The following is a 24771-nucleotide window of genomic DNA, read 5'->3' as shown; positions in this document are numbered from 1 at the left end:
TTAAGTGTTTAGCAGTGAAGATTAAAATGCAAATATTTCGTACTTCTCTCATACGTAAATACCCCTTGCTGTAGAAATCTGATTTTGCTTTCTCTTTAGATTCGGGGAAGGTGGGGGAACAAAATAAACCACCACAGTCATTTATTTATTTTTCCAGTCCTTAGCTGTTTTACCCTTTTCCCTGGTGAGCAGCACCGCACTGCTGGGTGTGTCCTGCAGCGGCCTGGGGCAGCAGTCCCACGGGGACTAAAATACAGCAGAGGGCTTCAAGACAGCGATAGCACGGTGTTTAAAGCAAACAAACAAAACCCACAGAAAGGAAAAGAAAAACCCAAAACCAAATCCCAACTAGCGCTTGTTAGGCGGTGAGTGCCTGCTGTAATAGACTGGAGACACAAGTAAGGATTCCAATCGGAATTTATTAAATTACAGCAGGCAAGGCAAAGGCAAATACAGCGCTGGACGGCAGCAGAGTCTCCGCTCTGCCCACTGCTGCCCCGTGCAGATTCCAGTCCCCCTTTTTATCTTTTCTCTTTAGTTGACGTGTCTTTTCCTGTTGTACTCTGCGCATGTGCGACCTGTAGCTAGGGGGTCTTTTTCTGCCTCCCGGTGGTCGTGGTGATGAAGGTGGGTAGTCATCCTCCGGTTGCCTTTTCCCTTATATGGCAGCTATGCTCAGGTTTCTGAAACTTAAAGCTGATTAAGCAAGTACAGAAAAAGGATTGAGCAAGAGCATGTTTGCGTATGGCTTTTCTATAAGCTTAGATAGTAACATAGTAACTTTCTGTTATTTGAGTTGTTTGACCTCTAGTGAACAAAACCAGTTTATGATTATCACAGCTCCCCCATTTCTCTTGTTCTTACTTATGTTTGGTCACTGTATCTTTCCAGTTCTTGTCTAGCTAACTCTAAAGTTTCTAAATTTTCTTCTTCAGGTATCTGATTATACTTAGTTCTAAGGAGCATGAGGGGTGCCGCTTCCAGCCGGCTTTTCACTATAGTAATCAGTTTATTAAATATACATGGTCCAAAGGTAAGCCCGAGTGCCAACAGAATTACTGGCCCCACAATAGTAGAAAGCAGATGGTTAACCAAGGAGAGTGGTTGAACAAATTCTCATACCAACTCTGATGTGCTTCTCTTTCCGTTTTTCTCTGTTCTATCTGCTTCCTTAGTTCATTCATAGTATTGATTACTACTGTGTGATCCACATAAGAATAGCATTCCTCCTTTAGTGCTACACAAAGGCCCCCTTGTTGTAAAAATAGCAGATCTAACCCCCTTCGATTTTGTAATACTACTTCTGACAGTGATCTAACTGATTTTACTAACCCATCAATTGCTTTTTCTATTTTACTTAAATCTTCATCTACAGAGATTCTTAGTGCTCTAAATTCTTTCTGTTGGTTGACTAATGAGGTTATCCCTGTTCCAGCTCCCACTCCTATAGGCAGAAGAGTTGCTATAGTCAGGGCGGTGAAAGGTTCTCTTCTCATGAGGTGATGGTCTGGGGTTGTGTGCTGTTCAAGGACATAATCTTTTGGATGGTAAGTAATTTTTGATATAATAGTTACTTGAATACAATAGTCATGGGTGTGATTGAAGGTTTTTAAAGATAAACGAGGAGTAATTCCTATACTCTGGCAAACCCACCGAGTATTGGGAGCCGGAAGTAACCAATCTGCCTTTTGTCTTTGTTTTGGGTCTTTCACAGTGATGTTACACAAATGTTCTCTATCAGGGGGAACAGTACCCACGCACCGTCCCTGTCCAGTTACCTGAGAGAGCGTAACCCCTTGAGTACTTTCTTTAGTCTTTTTCCAAAGGCATTCTTTTGGATTAGTCCCGTTTATCTTTTTTGTTCTAGCTGTTACCCCACTGGCTTCACAAAAAGGAGGCCGGATGTTACAGCAAAGCCAGCATTCTCTTGTTAAATCGGGGTTTGTTCTATTTAGAATGCCATAACTAGCTTGCATTATTTTCTACAGAGTATCATATTTTGAGGCTTCTTCAGGGGCATCAGCTTGAGACACTGTTAATTCTCCCGAACCACTGCTATTCGTGGTGTCTGTCCAGTTCTGCCCTACTACCAGTACTGGGTTTGGTCCTACACCTTTGGGGGTGTCATGTGGGACTGGTTCCTTTTTTATTAAAATCAGATTCCCTCTATCTCTTCCGGGTTCCCAATGCCTAATTCCCCAGGTCTTCCCCAATAGCCATTCTTGCTTTTCTGGCTGGGTAACATTAACATACAGGAAAAAGCAAGTTCCTATATAGATCGTTTCCCCTGATGGGCCCCTCCATGGTTTAGTGCATCCTACTGGTCCAAAATCTACTTTCAAATATTCGTCAGGCCCTCCTCCTGGCGCCCAATCAGAGGCAATTGTTTCACAACCCCAGTATCCACAAAAATATTCCCCAGGTAGATTGCAATACCCTTTCCCTCGATTTAAGCTTGGACACATGTAAAACCCTGTCAGATTCAATACCTTTCCGCAATGGTCAATATTAGTCATGCTACATAACCCTACCATAAAACTTGGAGCCCCTACCGTGGTAATGGTTTGTAATGTCTGGGAGTCGTCCCATCTTGTCAAGGACCACTTAAATGGCTGGTGTGGTAGAGTATCTACAGCACTGACCCCTCCTAAATATAACACTAACAAAAGAAAAGTAATCTGCTGGGTCAGGTGGCGAGCGTCATTGGGGGCGTAGGGATGGAAGCATATCTGAGGATTTTTCCACTTCATAGACTGCAACCTGTTGCCCTGCCCAAGGTCCTTGCTTCTATTCCCAGTCTTGAGGCAATTCCCCGAATATTGTTTTGTTGTCTCACCCTGGGGGTTCCTTTCTCCACAACCTTTTACCCCTCTGCCTCGCTCGTCGACTCGGTTGCCTCGAGCCACGAGGAGTACCATCTTCTCGGCAGCAGGGATATTCTTCAGGAGGCCCCCGAGGACGATTCTGTTGCCTCTTGACGTAGGAATCCCAGGTCCGATATTTAACCGGGGGTGTATCACACCGAATTCCCTTTAGGCGTGTACGGCAGGTGCAGTCAACAATTTCAGCTATGAACGGGATGGGTTCATTAGGGTGATAACAATAATATTCTGGTTCAACCCCTAATGCAAAAATCCTTCACCACTCTTCCGATTCTTCCACTAATCCCTCATGTTCAGCTTTATATTTTAGAATCCAATCAGTTATGTTCCACTGCAGTACCCAGCAGGGGCTGCAAATTCCTCTAGGGGGGGTTCCTCGCCCACAATGACTCCACCACCTGTCCCCTCAGACCTTACAAATATGGCAATCAAAAGGAGAACAATTGCACTCGGGGTCTTTACACCTTATCTTAACATCAGAATTACAAATCAGTCCTTCCTCCGTATAGTGTGGTTGGTTCTGTTGCATATTCCACACGGTGTTTACTCATTGACGATCTTTCCTCTTGATCTTCAGCCTCAGGTCTCCAGGATTGCTTGTCACCTTCCACTCTGGAGTTGGCTCATTCACTGGCCCTTTAATTCTGCTAGCATGAGTCCACCCCTTTTCTGCTGTCCTGATTGCAGTTTCTGTGGTAAGCAATACAAGGTAAGGGCCTTCCCATTGTGGGGCCAAGGTTGCTTCTTTCCAGGACTTTATCATCACCCAATCTCCTGGTTACACCTGGTGTAGTTTCAAACCTAGTGGGGGTCTCTGAGCTAACCTTCCTTTTCTCCACAGATTTTCCCTAAACTTCATTAGGCTAGTAATGTATACATTCATATTTTGATCCCTCAACTTTGGATGATCTTGTGGTTCCTCCATATTGTAGGGCATTCCATACAACATTTCAAATGGGGATATTCCCATGTCCGATCTAGGTTGTGTCCAGATATTTAGCAATGCTAAGGGTAGGCATTTTACCCATGACAGTTTGGTCTCAATCATGAGTTTGGTCAATTGTTTTTTAATTTCCCCATTCATTCTTTCTACTCTCTCCGAACTTTGGGGGTGCCACGGAGTGTGACGATCCCACTGTATTCCCATTATTGCCATGGTTTCTTTAATTATTTTGGATGCAAAGTGAGGCCCTCTGTCTGAGTCAATGGTTTCCGTGACTCCATATCTGGGAATAATCTGCTCTAATAGGATCTTGATCACTGTTTGTGCTGTTGCCCTTGCCGTAGGGAATGCCTCTACATAATGGGTTAGGTGATCCACTATTACCAATAGATATATATACCTCCCGGTCTTCGGTAACTCAGTAAAATCTAGTTGGATATTAGCGAATGGCCGGTATGCTGTGGGTCGTCCCCCCATTAAGGATTTTCTTAAATTAGCTCTATTTACCTTCAGGCAAGTAACACACCCCCTCACTACCTGCTTTGCCAAGTCATCTACCCCGATGCACATGTGCTTGGTGGCAAATTGATCTCCTAATGCTTGCGCCCCCCCAATGTGTTTTACTATGTATTCTCCTCATAATGTCCATAAAGCTACAGATTTAGGCAGTACAGTTCTATTATCTTCCGGGAGTCGCCATTCCCCTTTGGAGTTCTCCCTTAATCCCATCTTTTCCATCTTTTCTTTCTCCTGTGTAGTAAAGCTATATATTTTCCAAGCTTTTTCATGAAGAAGGCAATCTGTTGCCCTTGGGTTTCTACAGGCACATTCTATAGCATCTATTCCCCAATTCTTCCAGCAAGCATAGCAAGGGGGTTCTTGCAGATTCCCTCCGCAAGTCCCACACTTTCTCCTTTCACCCCACGGGTCCTTCTGGGGTAGAGATTGTAATTGTCAGTAACGCAGCCCTTTTTGCCTCCTAATCTGCTGCATTATTTCCCCTGCTTTTAAAATCTAGTCCTCTTTGATGCCCTTTCAGGTGAACAACAGCAATTTTCCTAGGTCCCCTCAGGGCCTTCAGCAGTTTCCTGATTAGATCTTGGTGAATCAGGTCTTTTCCCTGGGAGTTTACCAACCCCCGCTCTTCCCATATTTTCCCAAAAGTGTGTATAATCCCATAGGCATATTTTGAGTCGGTATAGATGGTACCTGATTTATTCTTCAACAACTGCAATGCCCGCAGTACAGCATAAAGTTCACAGGCCTGTGCCGACCAAGATCCACTTAGAGGGCCTGATTCTATAACTGCAAGTCCTTCTCCCCCAACAAATTATAATCTGCTTCTGGTACTAGCAGAAGGTTCCCTATTCCCATTTTGGATTTTGATTCTACCAGTACATCCTTAATAATAGGGACCTCAAAGGGCTACCCCTTTGCTCCTACCACTTGGGCAGTTTCCTTTGATATCTTGCATCCCCCTGGTAATACCTGGACTGTCGATCGCTCTGCTCCAGTGTCTACTAAAAACTCAAATTCCTGCCGCTGAGGACCTATTTTTAATTATATCAAGGGCTCCTGATGATTCTGTGTCCCCAGCAAATAGAGCCCCTGACCCCTCTAGTCTTCCTTAAAGGCTCTCTCACCCCTCAGCCGCTTCCTGCAGTCCCTCCGAAAGTGTCCTTTATTTCCGCAGTAGAAGCATATGCCTACTTCCTTTTTCTCTACCCGAGGAACCCCTCCCCCATTTCTCTGGGCCCCTTGACTTGTTTTTGGAGGGGCTTCCATTCTCTTAGTTTCCCTTATTGCTGTCACCATCATTCTTACTTGTCTCTTGTGACTCTCTTCATCCCTTCTCACATATACCTTCTGTGCTTCCCTCAATAGCTCATCCAGGTCTCTATCTTGCCAATTATCTAATTTTTCTAACTTCTTTCTGATATCTTCCCATGATTTAGCCACAAATTGTGTTTTTAATAGTGCCTGCCCCAACGGTGTCTCAGGGTCTAAGCCCGAGTACATCTGCAGGTTTTTCTCAAGCGTTCTAGCCAATCCGTGGGTGTCTCCTCCTTTTTCTGTCTCATTAAATGCCTTGTTGATGTTCTGCCCTCTGGGCACCGCTTCCCGGATCCCCTGTACTATTCTCACCCTCAGATCCTGCATGTTAGTTCTGTGATCCTGCTGCTGATGACTCCAGTTGGGATCCTGCAAAGGCCACTTGGTGTCTGCTAAAGATCCTTGTGTGCGTTGTGCATCCCATATTCGCATCCCTGCTCGTCTAATCATATTTCTTTCCTCGGCCGTGAAGAGAATATTCAATATGGCTTGCAACTCACCCCAAGTATAGATACTGGGTCCCAAAAATTGGTCCAGTCTCTCGGCCACGCCCAAGGGATCTTCTAGGAGGCTCCCCATCTCCCTCTTAAATTCCCGAACATCCCCAGAACTCAAAGGTACAAATCCTGTCGCTAGGTGAGGTCCCTGGCCCCCTACGGGCGTTTCTCTTAGGGGGTATAAGTTATGCTGTCTAGCCCGACCTCGGGTTATGGGTCCCTGCTCCTCTTCGGGGGGGGCTCGGGATTACCTCCAGTTCCCTGGGGCTCCATTGGAGGTACATTCGGGATCTGGGGGTTCTGAGGGGGTATGTAAGGGGGTGGGATCAGTAAGGCTTCTGTCTTTCTTTCGCCCTCCCTCCTTGAGGGGAAACGAGTACTTCACCCCCAGGTCTTGTAACCCAGACACTAGCATAGTCGCTTTCTTCCTGACTGAAGGGGGTTTTGGTATTTACCCACACATTAAGTTTCTGCCTTACCCAGTCTTCTGATGATCAGAAGATGGGCCAAAAAAACACTTCGGGAAATTTCTTTCCCACCCCATACTTCCATACAATAGTGAATCATTTTAGCTTTTTCTTTACCCCCTGTGTTAGGGTAATGCTTCCAATTATCCAACATAAACCCCAGTGGACTGTCTTTAGGCACCGGGGGGGAAGTTTTATGAGAGTAGGGGGCCTGCTCTTCCCCTGTCCCATCTTCTGGAGTGCCCTCACACGCTCTTGTGATGCAAAATCACTCGCTGCCCCTTGTTCGTGGCTCAGGCCCTCGCGGGCAATGAGAACCGCACTACTGAGGGTCCGAACTCGCTTGGGGAATCCGAGCTGCCGGTTCCCCTCTCACACACACATCACTCGCAGCACTCCAGGACACCCAGACCGAACGGATCCCACACAGATACTCACGCGTCCCGCGTCTTCGTCCGGACCTTTGTGCACAAAGTTTACAGGGTCTGCCGGCTTCCTTTGCCTAATGCCTTGAATTTAGGTTCGTCGGTGCAATCGAGACAGGAATGGGAACTACCAGGGCCGCCGACTGATCGGCGGGGCGCCCCCAGGCAGAACCAAAAGCCCTATCGTGCAGCTGGCATCCGAGTCACGGCACCAAATTGTAATAGACTGGAGACACAAGTAAGGATTCCAATCGGAATTTATTAAATTACAGCAGGCAAGGCAAAGGCAAATACAGCGCTGGACGGCAGCAGAGTCTCCGCTCTGCCCACTGCTGCCCCGTGCAGATTCCAGTCCCCCTTTTTATCTTTTCTCTTTAGTTGACGTGTCTTTTCCTGTTGTACTCTGCGCATGTGCGACCTGTAGCTAGGGGGTCTTTTTCTGCCTCCCGGTGGTCGTGGTGGTGAAGGCGGGTAGTCATCCTCCGGTTGCCTTTTCCCTTATATGGCAGCTGTGCTCAGGTTTCTGAAACTTAAAGCTGATTAAGCAAGTACAGAAAAAGGATTGAGCAAGAGCATGTTTGCGTATGGCTTTTCTATAAGCTTAGATAGTAACATAGTAACTTTCTGTTATTTGAGTTGTTTGACCTCTAGTGAACAAAACCAGCTTATGTTTCTCACACCTGCAGCTTTCAGTTTATCACTGAACCGCTCCCCCTAGGGCACGGTGCGTGCCCCGCGGGGTGTGCAGCTGTTTTCGGCAAGGTGAGCGGCACGGCGGGGTTGGATCTGCCCCGCGCTCCCTCCCGGCCGCGGCGCAGTGCCCTCCCCATCATGGCGGACACGCCTTCCCTGCGAGCCGCGACATGGCGGGCGGGCCCCTCGGCCCGGCGGCCGCCCGACCTCCCCAACATGGCGGCCGCCCCCTGGCGCCGGCCGGGTTGAGGCGCCGGCCGGGCCGCCCTCCCGCTCCGCCTCCCGGGCGGCGGCACTCCCGCCCCGCCCCGCCCCGCCGTGCCCGTGTGCGCGGGGAGCCCGCGGGGAGCAGCGCTCCGCTCCGCGGGGTGCCATGGGGCGGGCGGGCCGCCGGCTGCCCGCGCTGGCAGCGCTCTTCTACGGGGCGCTGGCGGCCCTGGTGCTGCTGGGCGTGCGGGACGTGATGTTCCTCTACGAAGAGAACCGCTGCAGCATGACCTACATGTACGAGTACCCCGAGTACCTGGTGAGTGCGGCGGGGTGTAACAGGTGGGACCTGCCGCTCCCGGGGCGTTGCCGCCCGCCCCGCCGCGGCCGGAGCCCGGAGCCGGGCGCCTGAGGTGCGGCTCCCCGGGGAGGGTTCGCCGCCCCTGCCCGGGGGTTCGCCGGCGGAGAGCGGGCAGTGGGGCGTGAGCGGGGCCGGGGCCGGCAGGACGCGCTGCCGTGCCCGCGTCGTGTGGCGGTGCTCCTGGGGAGAGGAAGGTGAAGAGCTGCCCACCTGTAACCCAGCCGGGCGTTTCGTGCCGCCCCCGGCGCTGAACCTGCCCGCCACGGAAGCTGCCGGTGCCTGGAGTTACCTGTGGCTCTGTGACCCCAGGCGCTCACGCAGGTGTCGGCCGAGGAGGAGGCTGGCCCAGCTCCTCTGCCGGCGCTCCCAGCGCTGCCGCTGCCCGGGAGGCCGAGCCCTGCACTTCAGGGCCCTTTTCACGACTTGTGGTGTGAAGTAACCCGTGTGTCAAAAAAGCGCGTAACTGAGCTTTTTTGTTGTATTTCTCAAGGTGGTGCAAAGTCCTCTAGGTGAGCACTTTGGGGGTGGCATGTCCCATCCTTCTGAGGACCCTCTTGTTTTGTTAACAGAGCCTTGTAGAAGTCCCTTTGAAAACCCGGGATCAGTGTGAGGGAGGGGACTGCTCCGGGAACTGATGTTTTCCACGCGCTATTCTGGCTTAGTAGTGCAAGGATGTAAATGGATGTTTGCGAGTTCACTGCTAATGTTTCACCATGCAGTTGTTAGAAAACAATTTCCCTTTTGATAGTAGTTCTCACTACAGCGTTTTCTGTCTTATTAAAAGCATAATTAGTTGGCTTCTGAACATTAATTTTTTCATTATCTGAGATCTACTCTGTGTTGGGGAAAATAGTAATTATTCTAAATAACAGTTCAGAAGTAGGTTGCAAGCTGGCTTGCACAGTAAAGAAGATCTAAAAGCAAAACCTAATGTCTAAATTCATCTAGAGGCAGAAAGTTAATTTTTGGATCTATTAACCTTGATATAGCCATCTTAGCCTACAAGAGAGGAACTTGGTGTGGCTACAGGAATTGTTTTATCAGTGCTGTCGAACAAATTTGTTTAAGCAGTTATAAATACTTAAATACTATACAGCGAGTTTTCGGATCTCCTGGCAGCCAGAACCTACTTCAGCTTCAATCTGAAGCCAACCAACAGAAAGTTACTGGCAAAAACCGTGAGATGTTATTGGCAGCTGCCTGAAACTCTTGTCTGCCACCACATCTTTTGTATTTACTCATTATGTAAGGGCTGGAGCTCCAGGCATCTCTAGGCAGGATGCAAGGCTTAGAGGTGAGCAGTAGTCCCATGCAGGAGATGCAAGTCACAGCTGGCTGTGTTTCCCTCTGGAATTTCTGTTTCCTGACTAATCACTTTTACCATGCAGAAAACAGTACTTTGGGCTGGGGGGCAAATGGTGAATTCGTTTGGGTTTGCTAAGGTACTTTACAAATAGCTTTTTATTGTTGGAGGTGCCTGTAGTCTGTGTAAGTGCTGCCTTCACTAGGAAATCTCAGGATGGGAGGTACCTGTCCTTGCTTCTGCGTTGGTATCACATTGCAAAGCAAATAACTGCCAGAGCAGTTAAACAAGAAGTTTAATTTCTTTTGTGTCTGTCAGTGTGGGTTAGGCTCCGAGTCAGCCTAGTAATTGATCATCTTTTTTTGCACGAGCTGTAGAAGGGCAGTGTTTAAATTTTACCTGCCCTTGTCCTGTTCAGCTCTACTTGGCAAGAGATTCAGAAGTGAGTAATGAGGACTTGTTCATATAAACCTAATTTCTTACAGAACCAGGGTGACAAAGGAAGCCTGCCTGCATTGACATTGTAAAAAAGTTGCTGTAGCTTGCTACAACTCATTACATAAGCAGTGTCTTGGGAATCCACAGTTTAAACCCACTGTCATGGAACATGAATGTCTCTTTTCCTTCAGAGTTATACATTGCCATTTTGTTATTATTCAGATACCGTGATTTACAAAAAAAAAAAAAAACCAACCCCCTCAGTATTTTGACAATACAATTCTCGTGGGTTGTGTGGGGTTTTGTGTTTGACATTGCCCCAAGGAAGAACAGCATGTTAATTTTATGTTCCGTAAAAGTTTTTGAAAAGACAATGAAGCAGGAAGTTTCTGTGGATGAAGAGTTGATTTGATCTGTCAAGAACTCATATAAGCACATCTTGATGGCTTTTACTCTTAGTTTAGTAATGGGAACTGCTGAAGTTTTTTTCCACATAATTTTGGAAGCCTTTGCTAGAGGAGCAGCAGAAAGAAATGAGAATGGGACAGTGAGGTCAGTGAAGCTGGAAAGGCAGGATGATGAAGAAAGGGAAAAGACCCAGGGGTGATCTGAAAACCCCTGAATGAATTTTTCTTGTTCTCAGTGAGAGAATTTGACTTACACTCTCTATTATGTTAATGAATCAAAATAATTAAAATACTGTAAATAATACACACACATAGATATGTCTCATAGAATAGAGATTTTTTTAATATACATATATAGATATAACATCATGAAAATAGTTTGCAAATAACCAATATACCAAAAAATTTGAAGATCAAGGGGGAAAGAAAATAGTCATTAACTGAGGAGAGATAGAGAAGAACAGGGAAGGGAAGGAGCATGGGGGCACAGAATTAAAGCTAAATCACCTTTATGGTTGATGCAACTGAGGGAAAACAATAAATTGTTTGAATTAAAGATGCTTCTGTTTCAGGGAAGCAGTTAGAGAGACTTTACAGGAGATTTCTGATACGAAACTGAGTTTAGTCTTGACCTTATTCTGTAAAAGTGTTTCCTTAAAATATAAATTAACACCTTAATACATTTATTTTTGTATTATCTTATTTTTCTCTCAATTGTTGTAACATAATAAAACAAAGATTAGAACAAGTGTGTTTGCACTCATCAAAATTTTAAAAATCTGTATCTTAGAAAGAGCTATAAACCAACCAACCAACCAACCTCTGTGCAGGTGTTAAACCAAAATAGTAAACAAGAACACGTTTAATTAAGACAGTGCCATATGACTCTAAGAGATTGACTTACTGGAGTAAGATTAATCCTCACCTAGCCCTTGGGATCAAAGAGATCTTGTTATTTTCCCTTCAGGAATCCTAATCCTGTGAATCAGATGTGTGCTGGGCTAGGGGGTGGCTTGTTAGTGTCTTTAGCACAAAGAATAGGGCCGTCTATGAAGTGAGGGCTGACATGTGCATTAGACCTTGAGCTGTTACAGAGCCAGGCGGTTTGTCAGACCACAGAGCCGCCTCTGGAAATGAAACAAAAAGCCTGCAAGCGCCACGGGTTTGTTTCTTCTGCTGAGCCGTGCTGAGGTGGTTACTGCTACTGTTTAAACTCCTGCTGCAGGTGACAGCTCTGTAAAAACCAGCTCAGAGAATTCCCACGGCAAATGTCGTTTCCCCCGAGGTAACAGGTGTCATCTCAGTCACCCACATCGCGCCGCTCTCGGGGGTTAGCTCTGACATCCAGGGCGCTGCAAAGGATTCCAGCACCATTCTGGTGCATCGGGAATAGTTAGCATCACTCACATGCTTTCTGGTCTCAGCTTCTCCTCTCCTGGGAGAACTGGGGGGTTTTGACATGCCTTTTTTATTTCCTCTTCCCCTCCCTGTATTATAAGGCTGGATTTACTTTATAAATGTGCGATTTTGATAGATACATAATTGCATTCATTTGCATTTCATTTGTTTCAAAGCTAGTTGAAGGTAATCACTCTTTAGAGTAACTGCAGCCAGTTATTATGCCCAGTAATACTTACTTAAACAGTTTGTTTGATATTCCATTTTTTATTAGCTGTTTTTTGAAGCCAAACCCAGTTTTTCATTCTGTGTTGTTTACACTGTAATTTACAACCATAAAAATAAAACCAAATAAGCCAGATCATTTAAATGGCTGGATAGCCACTGTATTTTCCTTTTTGTAGCACTATAAACAAGCTGTTTGTTTTCTTTTTAACTTTTGCAAATAGAAAATAAAATTACCCAAGAAAACAGCCAGACGATACCCAGCATATGAGCTGTATCTCTATGGGGAAGGGAACTATGCTGAAGAAAACAAAAATCTCATATTGACAGGAATTCCAGTCCTCTTTCTTCCCGGGAATGCTGGCAGTTACAAACAAGGTAAGTGTTTAGCTGAGTTCTAGCTTTGTTACAAAAAAACTCTCAGATTTGTGCATTAGTTAGTTTTCTGTTTGAAAAAATACCAGACAGAGTCATAATGGTTGATCGTATTTGTCTGTTTAATTTCAGTCAGGATACATGATTTTTGTTTGAAATCAGTCAAATGGGTAAGGTATAACATTTCTCTGGAGCAAGCCTTTTGAAAGCCAGAAGCAGTACAGTTTATGCTCTCCTCTGGCAGCACAGTACCCTTGCTGGACTTTCGATTGCAGACATCTAGTTGGTTTTGATTTGAACAGTGTTTGGTGCTGTTAACGCCGAATAAAACACGACCTGAATTTGATTAGGAGAAACTGAAGCGTCTGTGATGTAAAGGAATTAAATGCTATAGAAATCAGCATTGTCTAAGCTTGCCCTCTAGTTTCTTTATATCTTTATACAGTGGTGTTTTATCCTTAACATCGTCTTCCCACGTTACACATAGCCTCTTTTGTTTTCCCTCTTACGTTTCTAGACTCCAGATGAAAAGCAGAAATAGTTTTAAAGCATTTTTATTTTTCATTCTGAATGCCAAAGCTAATGGTACATGAAATTTTATGTTTCAATGTTTACTGTGGTACCTGCTATTCCTTCCAGTCTGGATTTGTCAGACTGTTATTTTTGTTCCCTAAAATGTGCTTGAAACAGTAAATAACACTCTCACGATGTTAGAAAATGGATGTGGGTGTGTGGGGAAAACCAGCAGTCTGAACCCTGATGTCTTAGTGTGATAATTTTTCCTTATATTAGCTCTAAACTTGATGATTAAATTACCTGATTTGAGAGAACCTTTACAGAGCTGGGTTTTTTGAGAACCTGCTTGCTTAGCTTATAACAGTATAAAATATTTTACTGATTACTACTTTCAGAAAACCCATACAGACTTCCAGGCACAATAGCATCCAAAGAAGATTACAAACATAATGATTATGAGAGGTGCCATATGGACTTTTGTGATTGTGCATCAAATATTGCAAATCTGTGAATTAATGCTGTCTCTAAACACAGGGCAGTACATCACTATGCAGGAAATAGAATGGCACTCTCAGGGCATTTTGGGGATCAAAAGGAGGTACCTGAAGAATGAACAAACTGGGTGAATAGGACTAAATGCTATAGGAGCAGCAAGTATTTTAGTAATGTTCTTTTTGGAATGGATTTAGGGAGACTGGCAATACATCATCTGTGCATTTTGCCGAACTTTTGTTAAAATTAATATTAATTCCTACTTTGTTTAGAATTTATTGTGAGGTAACACAATTTTATTCTGATGCCCTAGATGAGCAGAGAAGGTGTTGCTATTGTAGTTTTCATAGTTGTTTAAATTATATACATATTTGCTGAGCAATGAAGATGGGTGCTGTTGCTGCTTTTTCTGGCCCTGTAATTTTCATAGAACCATTTTGGTTGGGAAGGACCTTTAACACCAGGAATGCCAGCATTAACCCAGCACTGCCAAGCCCCCCACTAAGCCATGAGTGCCTCACCTACACAGGTTTTAAATGCCCCCAGAGATGGCTACTCCACCACCAACTTGGGCAGCAAGTTCCAATGTGTGACCACCCTTTTGGGGAAGAAACATCTCCTAAGATCCAATATAAATGTCCCCCTGGTGCAACTTGAGGCCTTTTCTTCTTGTCCTTTCACTTGAAAGAAGAGGCTCACTCACAACCCACCTTCAGGAAGTTTTGATGTGTTACAGGCACTTTTGAAATGTAAATTCGTCATCTTTCATGGGCACTAAGATTAAACTTGTAAAACATATAAAATTCACCCTTTGAGTAAAAGATGATCTGAGAAGGAAGGTTCTGCAGTTCTCTCAACCTGTTGTACTCTAGGAGAATCTTGCTTCTGCGTGCTGGATTTGGGCAGACCTTTATGACCATAATTTGTTATTTTATATAGGCAGTTTTGGGACTTTCTCTTTTATCTTCTTCTGCTACCATGCCTTCTTACTTGCAGCAGTTACTGTTCCCATCCTGCACTGTCTCCATGGAAACTCGGGGACAATCCTGCACACACAAGGCTGTATTAACTAGTAGCCAGGGTTAGGCAGGGAAGACAGGTCAGAAGCAATTCCTAGGAACGTGAACATTTTCTCACTCGAGGTTCAGATGGACAAGTGTCCTTTAGGGCTTGGTTTTGCAATCCCCCATACTTACCTTAGTTTTATCTGGGAATATTGTCGTAGAGTTGATGGCCTTCAAAGGAGTTGCAGGAAAGCCTAGCAGTAGGACTGCCTCAATCAGGAATGCTTCTTTCTGGTGGCAATAAGAAGGTGCAAATGAGATGAGAAGAGCAGTCCTAAGGTGGAGGAACATAGTCCTTGATCCTTGTATTAATTTATTCTTGACATGAAACACCTCTGTTGTCAGCAGTAAGCTGAAAAGAGATGGTTTGGTTTAGAATGTCTTCTATAAATGACTTGAGGTGAGCAGTGGATTTAATGTGTTTGTTTTGTAATTGATTATGTGTTTTTCTGCTAAAGTGGTGCTGAGCAGTGGCTGTTGGACTGTTCTAATTGATGTGGTTTTCTTTTCTAGTACGTTCTCTTGGCTCCATTGCACTTAGAAAAGCAGAAGATGTTGACTTCAAGTATCATTTTAATTTCTTCAGTGTCAATTTTAATGAGGAGTTGGTTGCATTGTATGGTGGTAGCCTGCAACGACAGACCAAGTTTGTGCATGAGTGCATAAAAGTGATTCTGAAGTTGTACAGGGTAAGTGATGACACGTGCTGATAATGTAATTCCATGTGGGAATGGAACTCTGGGCTGCCTTTCCTGCTGATGTGTAGGGGAGGGAGACTTTATAATAATGTGTGACTTTAGAATAATATTTGAAGGTCATAATAATGCAATAGAGAATTGCTTTTCTCTACCAGATTTTTAGTACTTGTGACAGTCCCAGAGCTTTGGTGATATTCTGGGTTGTGTTTCTTAATAAATACTTCCATGCACAATGGATGCCTTTTTCTAGTGGAGACGTAAACATCTGTGGCTTACTGAAAATTCATATAGCATTGCCTGACATCCAGTTTTCTGTGGGAAAGTTCTTTGATGTGCTCTCTTCCTAAAAGTCTAAAAAATTAAAATAAGGTTAAGTTTATTAAGGTTAAACAGGCTACACAGTATTTCCTTTTGAGCTGGCTACTTCATATTAAACACATTTTCATGAGATAGCAAGTAATTTTTTATTCAATTTGTAAGCTTGTTAAGTTGATGCTAGTTAATGTTTTCCTTGAAAGACCATAAATTAATTTAGGAGGGGGAAAAAAATCTACAGCTGATAAGAGTAGTTCAATGTCTGTTTCTGATGTGTCTGATTGCTCTTTGCTGAAGGGTCGAGAATTTGCACCGAGCAGTGTAGCAATAGTTGGGCATTCCATGGGTGGTCTCGTTGCAAGAGCCTTGCTCACTCTGAAGAATTTTAAGCCTGAACTTATAAACCTGCTCATTACACAAGCCACACCTCACGTTGCACCTGTAATGCCTTTAGACAGATATCTTACCGGTGAGTATTGCAGCTGTTTGATCACATTCTGTAAGCTTTAGTGGGGAGATCCTTGCAAATCAAAAGCAAAATGTGCTGCTTCATTTACTGTAATGAATCTGTTCCTTTGTTAGTCAGGGAGTTGAGGGTGTCAGGATACTCAGAGAAAGTCAAGTGTCATATAAAGTGGATTATGTGGACTCGAGTTTCTGTGTGAGGCCTGGAGCTCTCAATAATTTGTAATTTAATGAGTTGCAGGGCATGTTACTAAATTTGTAAGCTTTCCAGTGAATGACGTATTTTCTTTCTTTTTTTTCCCTCCATTTCAGAAACTTGACCTCTGTAATGATTTTTATCTTTATCAAATTAGAGAGTGTTAGTTCTATAGAAGGTGCTAAACTTAATGTTTTTTGTACCCAAAGGTTGTAGAAGTGAGAACATAAATATAGATGTAATTACATATTTTAAATATTTACAAAAAAATATTATTTTTTCCCGCACCTAAATTTAACTGTGGCATGAAAATAAAGTATAATCATTGCACATGTGCTGTAAACTTCCTGAAAAGCTGGATTTGATTAAACTGTACTGATTAAATATGTGTTTAGTGATAATTGTACTGCTACATGTAGATACTGGGGGAATTGGTGAAGGAAAGGGAACAGACATTAATTTTCATTATTCTCTGTGACACCCAAGAGGAATGGATTATCTTTAGCTGCTGGATTTGATTTATTGTGCTTGTATTAATTCTCCATCCTACAACTGATTTCAGAGCAATGCTTCTTCCTAACTGACTGTTTCTGGACTTCAAGTAAATCTGTGTCTGTCCTTCAGATAAACCTATGGATTGCTACTCTAACAACACATGTGCTCAGCTGATACAGAAAATGTATCTGTCTTTTCTAACTGCTCCCTCTTTGGGTTAAAATAATAATTTTCCTCTCCAAACATGAATCAAGTGTTAATCAGAGCTGAAATATGTCCAGGGAGGCTTACAGAAACTTTCAGTTAATATTTATATAGCGGCTTGTTGTTTTGGTTTTTTGGGGTTTTTTTTGTATATTAAATAGGCTTATGAGAAAATTGTGATTGATTTTAATATATTTTATAGATTTTTATACAGCTGTAAACAATCATTGGATTCTAAAGGCCCAAGATTTAAGAAATTTAACTACCCTTTCTGTGGCGGGAGGATTCAGAGATTACCAAGTTCGTTCAGGACTGGCTTTTCTACCAAGATTGAGTCAACATGACAGTGCCTTATCTGTTGTGGTAAAAAAGCAAACTGTTTTTGTGTTTTTTGGTTTTTTTTTTGGTTTTGCATGGAACTGTGTTAGATAGTTATTTATGTAATGCATGTATCAGTGTCTATATGGGCAGCATAGTGTAAATAAATAGGAAAATACTGCATGTTAAACCACTAAATGGATACTGTGTGCTTATAAAATCATAAGTAGTTGATGTAGTCTAAATGAGCCTCCACTGGAGGAGTAAGTGTGGCACTGATTGGAATCATCTATCACTTGGTGCTGTTTCTTCTTACCACCTGCTTGCACTTCTTCAGTTCCAGAACTCAGGTTTTATTTCCCCGTGTTTTTGCAAGAGATGTGTATATGGAGAGAGGTGAATGTGCAGCATAGAAGTAGAGTGTTCTGTTATAAAAGAGAGCTCTGGCATGGCACCTTCTTTTTATATTTGTTGTTTTTCAAAGAATTTAGGAATAGAAAGGATGTAGAAGATCAAGTGCAATTTTCTGCTTTTTGAGGCATCTATCCTTTCAGAATGAATCAAGAGTCATCAGAAAGTATTTAGGCTTGCTGTTTCATCCCCTCTCTATCAGCTTGTTCCCTACATAGAGAAGCTGGAAAACACTCACAGGGAGGGAGAAAATTTGTAATTTCCAACTTCCATTTACTGCAGAAGCCAGTTTTTTAATACCCTTCCTCTGACATCTGCTTAAAATGTTATATGGAATAGCTGTCATTCCCTTGGTGTTTACCTCCCTGTGTGTTTTACAGAAAGCTGTCTATAAATAAGCTCAGCTCAGATCCTGCTAGGCTAAGAGGATTAACTTTGCATTCCCTTTGTCCTAGTAACCCTTCTGTGCATCTGTTCTACTTTCATTTCTCTTGAGTGTTGGTCACTAGAATGTTGCATGAGATTTCCTGAGTAGTGGTACCATTTCTTTCTGGTTTTTGTTTTGTTTTGGAGGTTGTGTTGTAGTTGTTAGTGTTTAGTTTGGGTTTTTTCTTTCCAATGATGCATTAATAGTTCATAGTTTATTTGATTCGTGTTAAGCTATAGGTTGATGAGCTCCGTTTTTGGGAGGGTTTTTTTTGATATTTTTAGTCCCTAAAATGTAATACATGAAATCCATTTAAAGCAATTAATAGCTTCAGACTGTCCAGTTCTTTGTTTGTGCTGTTCTGGTGGCTCTTTCTGTTGAGGACACCCTTGGTTTCTCAACAACAGCTTTCCTTGGCATGCTGCTATTCTTGTGTGCCAGGAGCAGTTATTAAAATAGCAAGATTAGTCATAGAAGCAGTCTTCAAAGAAATTTTTGGTAAGTTTCCTCCACTCCATTTTCTGCCCTCTCACCATTAGTCTCTGCTATCTAGCATAGATAATTTGGTATTTTTGTTTTATAATTTCCGTCTTGCACGTGCTTCAGTGCTTGCAAGACTGGTGACTGAAGAAGTCATTCTGTTGTACTCTAAGCCCTGAAACTCTTAAGATAAAGACTGTTCTTTTTAGTAATTATGCAAATATGTTTAAATAAGAAGGGGAAAGGTTTCCATGTAATTTTAGAATGTTGAGTACTAACAAAAGCTTAACCTTTTTCTTCACCCAAACAGAGCTCAGCTGTGCCTAGAGCTTGGGCCTCAACTGACCATCTCTCCATAGTGTGGTAAGATAATGAACAAAGTTTAATTGACTGTGCACAGATCTCTTCTCTACTGTTATCACTTTCTGCCATAATTTAACTTCGGTTTCATATTGTGGTGAAATCTCTTCTGACCAGTTTCATCACTCTGGATCTTTCCTTTCTAGATTTAATTTTTCTTATTCTGTCTTCTAGGTGCAAAGAACTGATCCTGGCTACCATTAGAGCTTTTTTTGATCTCATAGATGAAAACACAAGGCAGGTCTGTATGCGTCATCTCTGTTTATTTACCCATCATACTTCCTTCTTCCATCCCAGAATGTTTAATCAGGAGAAATATCTCCTTGTTTTACAGAAAACTCTTTTTTTTGGTTATTCTAAGTCACATGGAAGAATAGTTTCCATTTTGTACCGGTCACTGAAAAATCCCTTTGTGTTGTTTGACCAAAGAGTGAGCGATAACCAGGTGTTAGTTCAGTTTTCATTATTGACTGCTTGATGCTTTATAGCTGAGCTGTGGGCTGAACATTGCTTCCATAAAGCAGCAGGTTCAGTTGACCTTGCACCAGGATAAACAGATTTTGTAAGATCTGTAGCTGTGAATTTGACCTCTCAGTGTGTACAGAAGAGCAGAGCCCAAGACACAGAAGAGGATTTCAAGTGTTCCTTCTGAGGCTGTATGGGACAGACTCCTCTAGTTTTTTCTTGTGTGCTTACTTAAGGTGTGATTTAGAGAGACAAAAAGAGGAGTACAGTCGTTCTGCACTGACTTTTCAGAAATCAGTTATAATGGCCACTGTTTTGGAAAGTGGAATAGACAAAAATTAGTCCTGGAAGGTTTATTTGGAAAAAGCAAAACCAAACCAATCAAACAAACAAAAAAGCCAACTCTAAACAAAAGTGGATCCCAGTGTAACTGTACAGCTGGATATGTGAACTCATATTAGTGAGCCTAAATGTGAGAATTTTTCTTAAGCTCTGGCTTAAGTGTTATTTCAGGAAGAATGCATGTGTGTCTATATAGAAAGTTTAATGGAATGGTTTCCTGGTGTTACGAGTAGGTGAGACTGTAAAACTCCTGAAAGTTTTGGCTGTGCTTTATAATGTGTAGATTTGCTGTATTGCAGTGATTGATTATTGATGGTTCTTCAGAATATTGAATTCAGACAGAAAGAGCTCAATGACTTCTAACAACCTCTCCTACTTTCTAGCCACAAAACTGTATTGCTAGCTGTGATCATGAGATGATCTCAAATGACACACATTAGTAAAAATTGATAATGTACTCTTGTTTTAGATAACTGAGGATCCAAAAAAGAGAATGTCTGTACTGAATCACCACTTTGTGAGACACCCTGCAAAGATGTTTGAGGAAAATCCTGAAGCTTTTACAGACCTCACAGGTGTGCAGCAGTTTTTCTTTTTGATAGGATTCAGTGATACTCCTTTGTTAATGGGTCTTCTCACTGACAAAGTTTCACAATACACTTTGCTTAGGTGTATAACCAAAGTGCAATCTGCTTTTATTTGGTTTTGGTATTAAAGTGGTTAACAGGGATAGGTGCAAGCATCGTTCACTTTTATATAGCGTGGATTCTGAGGAGTTCTATTTACACCAGGTTGTCTAGTAGAAAATCTCAGAAACCGGGAATTGCTGGATGTGAAAAGGGCAGCCTTAGCTACTCTGGTTGCAGGAGGGATTAGATGTGTGTTGCAGAGCCATTGTGGTAGTTCTGCGCTACTCACGGAAATCCTGAATATTCAGATCTGTTTCATCAATCACTTCCTTTTCCCCATGCCATGGCAGGGTGAAATGAACCATTCACTAAGGGTTTCAGTGTTAAAGGATGCAGAGTTAAAACTGAGAGATTTTTGACTGCCTGGAGTCTTAAGGACTAAACACAACTTTAGTAGGGCACAGCTTTATTTTGCTGAAGTGGGCTGAACCATTTTATATAGACCATTTTATTTCAGGAATTTTCTCAATGTAAGACATTGCAAATGTACTAATGTAGCTTCTTGCACTTTGGTGTCCAGTTTTGGGCACCCTTTTACATTGGCATTTATGCATTGGCCTCTCCTGAAATGAGTATGGAGCAAAAGACCACCAAAAGGAGCAGTTCCTGGGGCAGAGGAAATAGAAGAAAGAGGCCAAGTGTACTGAGGATTTTTACCCTAAAGAGAATGCTGAGGGGGATCATGTTGCTGTCTTCTACTACCTGATGAAGAATTAGAGAGAAGATGAAGTTAGATTTTTATCAGAGCTTCACAGTGATAGCACAATTGGCAGTAGAAATCGTGTTGTAACAAAAGACAGTCAAATTAGGTATTAGGAAAAATTATTTCACCAGGAAGGTGGTCAAACACTAGAACAGATACCCAGCGGGGTTGTGAAACTGATGTTTTGGGAGGATTGCCTTTGGTTGGGTCAGTTTTTAGCAATAAGGAAAATTGATTTCAACTGGATTTCATGTTTCTGTCTTCCTATTCGTGGTGACCTCTTGACATTTAGCTGAATTTCTGTCATGAACTTGTTATTCTCCTTAAATGGAAGAAAGATACAACCTCTTTGCATGACAGTTGGCAGTTTGTACCCTGATCTCTTCATTATTGTCTTACTCTCTTTCCCCAGCCATATCTTTAAACTGCTCCTGGTTTTTTCATGTGACATTCACTTTGCTGATGTTCTTCTGCACAAGTTTCTGTATTTGCTTTCTTAAAAGGCTGACAGGAACAAAGATTTGGGCTCTTTCTAATGTTGCCTCATCATTAATCAGTGAGCTTGTAATTACAGCAGTATAATTTGGTTTACTTGTTTCATTGTCTTTTTTTTTGTTTCAAGACCCATGGGGTTTTTATTTTGCCATTAGTATTTAGGAAGAGGATCCCAGGGCTTTATTGTTTCCTATGTAACTGATGATAACTCTTGCATGTAATTCTAAGCAGTAGCAATCCTCAGTGTTGATTAAAGCACATACAGTTTACATCTGGGTATAGATAGGAGATAAGACCGTGGTGCTCAGTAAAATACAAGATTTTGGATGTAAGGATGATCCTTCCTGCAGTGCAGCATACTAAAATGTTTATTTTTAGGAACTTTCACGTGGGTTACTGTCAAAGGCTCAAAATGGACTTACTCAGTTTACAATGTAAGTAGTTGTTTTCCCGGTTGTGTTTCTATGTTTGTTTTTATTTTTGTTTTGGTTATTTTGTTGGGGGCACGTTGTGGGGTTTTTCTTACTAATGAGTTTGTTTTTTTTTTAAAGGATTCTGATGGAAAATATTTTGCATTTCCTCTTGCAAGCCACAGAAAATCATACAGTCATGTTTACTGTGAAAATAGTATGTTGGTGAGAAAATACTTCTTTAATGTCTGGAGTTTGTTTATAAAGCTGTGGGGTTTTTTAATTTCCATTTGCTGCAGTTTTAAGACAGTTAATGAGCAGCTGTTAAAATTGCTGCTATCCATTTACAATCACAGCCTAATGCATGTTAGAGGTACTACCTATTTTAGCATGTCACGCTTAGTATTCAGGATCTGAACCCTTCAATGCCACCTGAACCTCAAGTGTTTTTATTCTGAATCTTCTGGTTAGCTCTACATTACTGTGTCCTTTAATTTAGTGCAGTTCTGTATTGATGGTTTTGAAGGAAGGAGTTGTTTTTAGTGTTTTTGCCATACTTCTAATTTGGGAAAGCTGTTTATAGGTTTGCTTTCCCATAATAAAATTTAAGTGAGCCTGAAAGGCTACAGTGATGTTTCACTGAGCAGGGAAAGTGAATGGAAGACGAATGAGGAGACAGCACCATCTCAGTTGTCCCCTATGGAGAAGAAGCACCATAATGTGTATTTTTATCTCGAGACATGTACATTCATCCAATTTTTTTTCAGTTTTTTTATACAAGTATGAATTTGATTTCTTGGCTAACGGAAGATGGATAAATAGACTTTTCAGAATCGTGTATTTTACATTAGTGGCAAGAAAATTGAGATGCTTTCCTGTTTCATCCTGCCTGTCCCTGTTGCCACTCCTCCCCTTGCCATAGATGGCATTCATAGCGCCGTTGTGAACAATTGTCTGTGCTTGGGGCTTCTCTAATTGTCCTTCTCAATGGCACCTTCAGTGTTTACATGCAGGTTGGGATCTTAGCTGTGCTTTGATGGGATAACTTCTGCCCTTGTTGTAATGTCTGAAACAAAGGCACAGCTAGTACAGCTTGAGAGGAGGAGGGAGGTACAGAACAAATGACTGAGAGCTGCATCATGGGGCTGTCACTTCAGAACACTTAAATTCTCAAGGGATGGTTCAGTAGAACATTAAATATCTAAAGTATTCCTCCTTTCTGCTGTTTAAAAGAATACCTTGAGATGTTTCTTTTAGTTAGAAGAGATTAAACATGATATGTAAGACAGATATTTTTTAAAGAGAAATTATGAAAGCTTGTTTGCTTAACCTTGTATTTATTCATACAAAGGGTGGCAAATTGAAGTTATTTAAAATGGTTCCTAGAACCCCCCACCATCCACTCTAAAGCTTCACCTTTCTGTCCTTGCAATTAAAGAGGCAAGAGTATGATACCAGTCCTTTAATTATCATGCATTGTTTGAAGTAATCAGTATTTTTAGTATATTTATAAATGCAACCACACATAGGTAATGTATTTTATGGTGTTGACTTTACAGGACACAAGTAGCTGGATTTGTGGCTGCATGAACACTAATTCATCAGTGTGGTGAGTATGAACAGTTCCTGTTCTTTATTCAGATGGGGTTTGTGAGACTGTGTTTGAATTTAAAGCATATAAATTATCCTTGGTAGAAGAGATTGGGAAGTAAAATTGCTATTGTAAATAATTCATGCTTTCTATATCACCAGGAAAACAGGAAAGAATAGCTTTTCTTAAAATAGGTGATAGTCTTCTTTGTGGAGCTGTGTTTTTGACCTTCATAGCAAGAGCTCTGGAGTGGGACCTTTCACAAGGGCTTGAGGTGACAGAACAAAGGGCAGTGGCTTTAAACTGCCAGGGCAGGTTTAGATTGGATATTGGGGAGGAGTTGTTCACTGTGAGGGTGGGGAGGCACTGGAGCAGCTCCCCACAGAAGCTGTGGATGTCCCTTCCCTGGAGATGTTCCAGATGATCCAGGTTGGATGGGGTCCTGAGTAACCTGGTCTAGTAGAGGGTGTCCCTGCCCATGGCAGAGCTGTTGGAACTAGAACGTTTTTAATGTCCTTTTCAATCCAAACCACTCTGTCATTCTGTTTCTTTAGAATCCTGTGACAAAAGACATCAAATGTCACACAGAGCCTTCAAAAGAGTGGATCAAAGCATCTCTTTTTTTTCTGATTTCAGAATTGCTACTGTCATGTGAAAAATACTTAGAAGAGTGGGTGGTTTAGTGGTTATTTGTTATGACAGTATTACAAAATAGACTTAAAACATTGTCTGAGCTTGCATTTGTAAAATAAACTCAAAGTAAATTCCATCTATCCTTCAAATTAGGGAACACTTCCAGACAAAACTGAACTAGCCGAGTATTTATCTGTCCTGGGATCACTGAGGTGTACAGCCAGGGTGTTGCCTCCAGCAGATGGCCAGATGTCACAATTACTTTTTCCTGAGCCAAGAACTGGGCTGTTACTCCTTTGTACAACCTGTGATCAGCATGTTAGCCTAGTTCAGGATTGCTCCTTAAACCTCCTCTAATAATAGTGAGTTTGCTGTGGCCTGTGTCCTGAGGTCATGAACACTATTTACAGAAACAGCAGTATTCCGAAAAATCAAAACTTGAAGTGACCAAATGGATGTGTTACAGTTCAATGTCTGAATGCATTTAGGAACTGCTGCAAACTCTTTAACAGCTTATTAATTTTTTTATTTATATGACATATTTAAGG

The 24771-nt window shown here is 42.3% G+C and overlaps 2 protein-coding genes across 2 annotated transcripts in view; one reads left to right on the top strand and one right to left on the bottom strand.

Moving 5' to 3' along the window:
• Nucleotides 1-399: 399 nt before the first annotated feature.
• Nucleotides 400-7721, bottom strand: LOC136363823 (MLV-related proviral Env polyprotein-like). Its single transcript, XM_066323297.1, has 2 exons — nucleotides 7061-7721; nucleotides 400-3572 (listed from the first exon to the last, which is right to left on the bottom strand). The coding sequence occupies exon 2, from the start codon at nucleotides 2916-2918 to the stop codon at nucleotides 1983-1985; it is 936 nt and encodes a 311-aa protein (XP_066179394.1). The 5' UTR covers nucleotides 2919-3572; nucleotides 7061-7721; the 3' UTR covers nucleotides 400-1982.
• Nucleotides 7722-8114: 393 nt separating this feature from the next.
• PGAP1 (post-GPI attachment to proteins inositol deacylase 1) overlaps nucleotides 8115-24771 on the top strand; it is a 30809-nt gene continuing 14152 nt past the window's right edge. Inside the window, exons 1-11 of the mRNA XM_066322564.1 lie at nucleotides 8115-8266; nucleotides 12304-12457; nucleotides 15040-15215; nucleotides 15837-16008; nucleotides 17102-17262; nucleotides 18846-18898; nucleotides 19070-19136; nucleotides 20172-20277; nucleotides 21968-22023; nucleotides 22141-22224; nucleotides 23559-23608. Of these exons, the coding sequence (XP_066178661.1) occupies nucleotides 8204-8266; nucleotides 12304-12457; nucleotides 15040-15215; nucleotides 15837-16008; nucleotides 17102-17262; nucleotides 18846-18898; nucleotides 19070-19136; nucleotides 20172-20277; nucleotides 21968-22023; nucleotides 22141-22224; nucleotides 23559-23608 (1142 nt within the window). The 5' untranslated portion in view covers nucleotides 8115-8203. The remainder of the gene's footprint in view (nucleotides 8267-12303; nucleotides 12458-15039; nucleotides 15216-15836; nucleotides 16009-17101; nucleotides 17263-18845; nucleotides 18899-19069; nucleotides 19137-20171; nucleotides 20278-21967; nucleotides 22024-22140; nucleotides 22225-23558; nucleotides 23609-24771) is intronic.

This window comes from Sylvia atricapilla, chromosome 7, assembly GCF_009819655.1.
Source record: "Sylvia atricapilla isolate bSylAtr1 chromosome 7, bSylAtr1.pri, whole genome shotgun sequence".
Lineage (NCBI taxonomy): Eukaryota > Metazoa > Chordata > Aves > Passeriformes > Sylviidae > Sylvia > Sylvia atricapilla.
The sequence above is the reverse complement of the archived record's forward strand: the minus strand, read 5'-3'. Positions and strand labels throughout refer to the sequence as shown.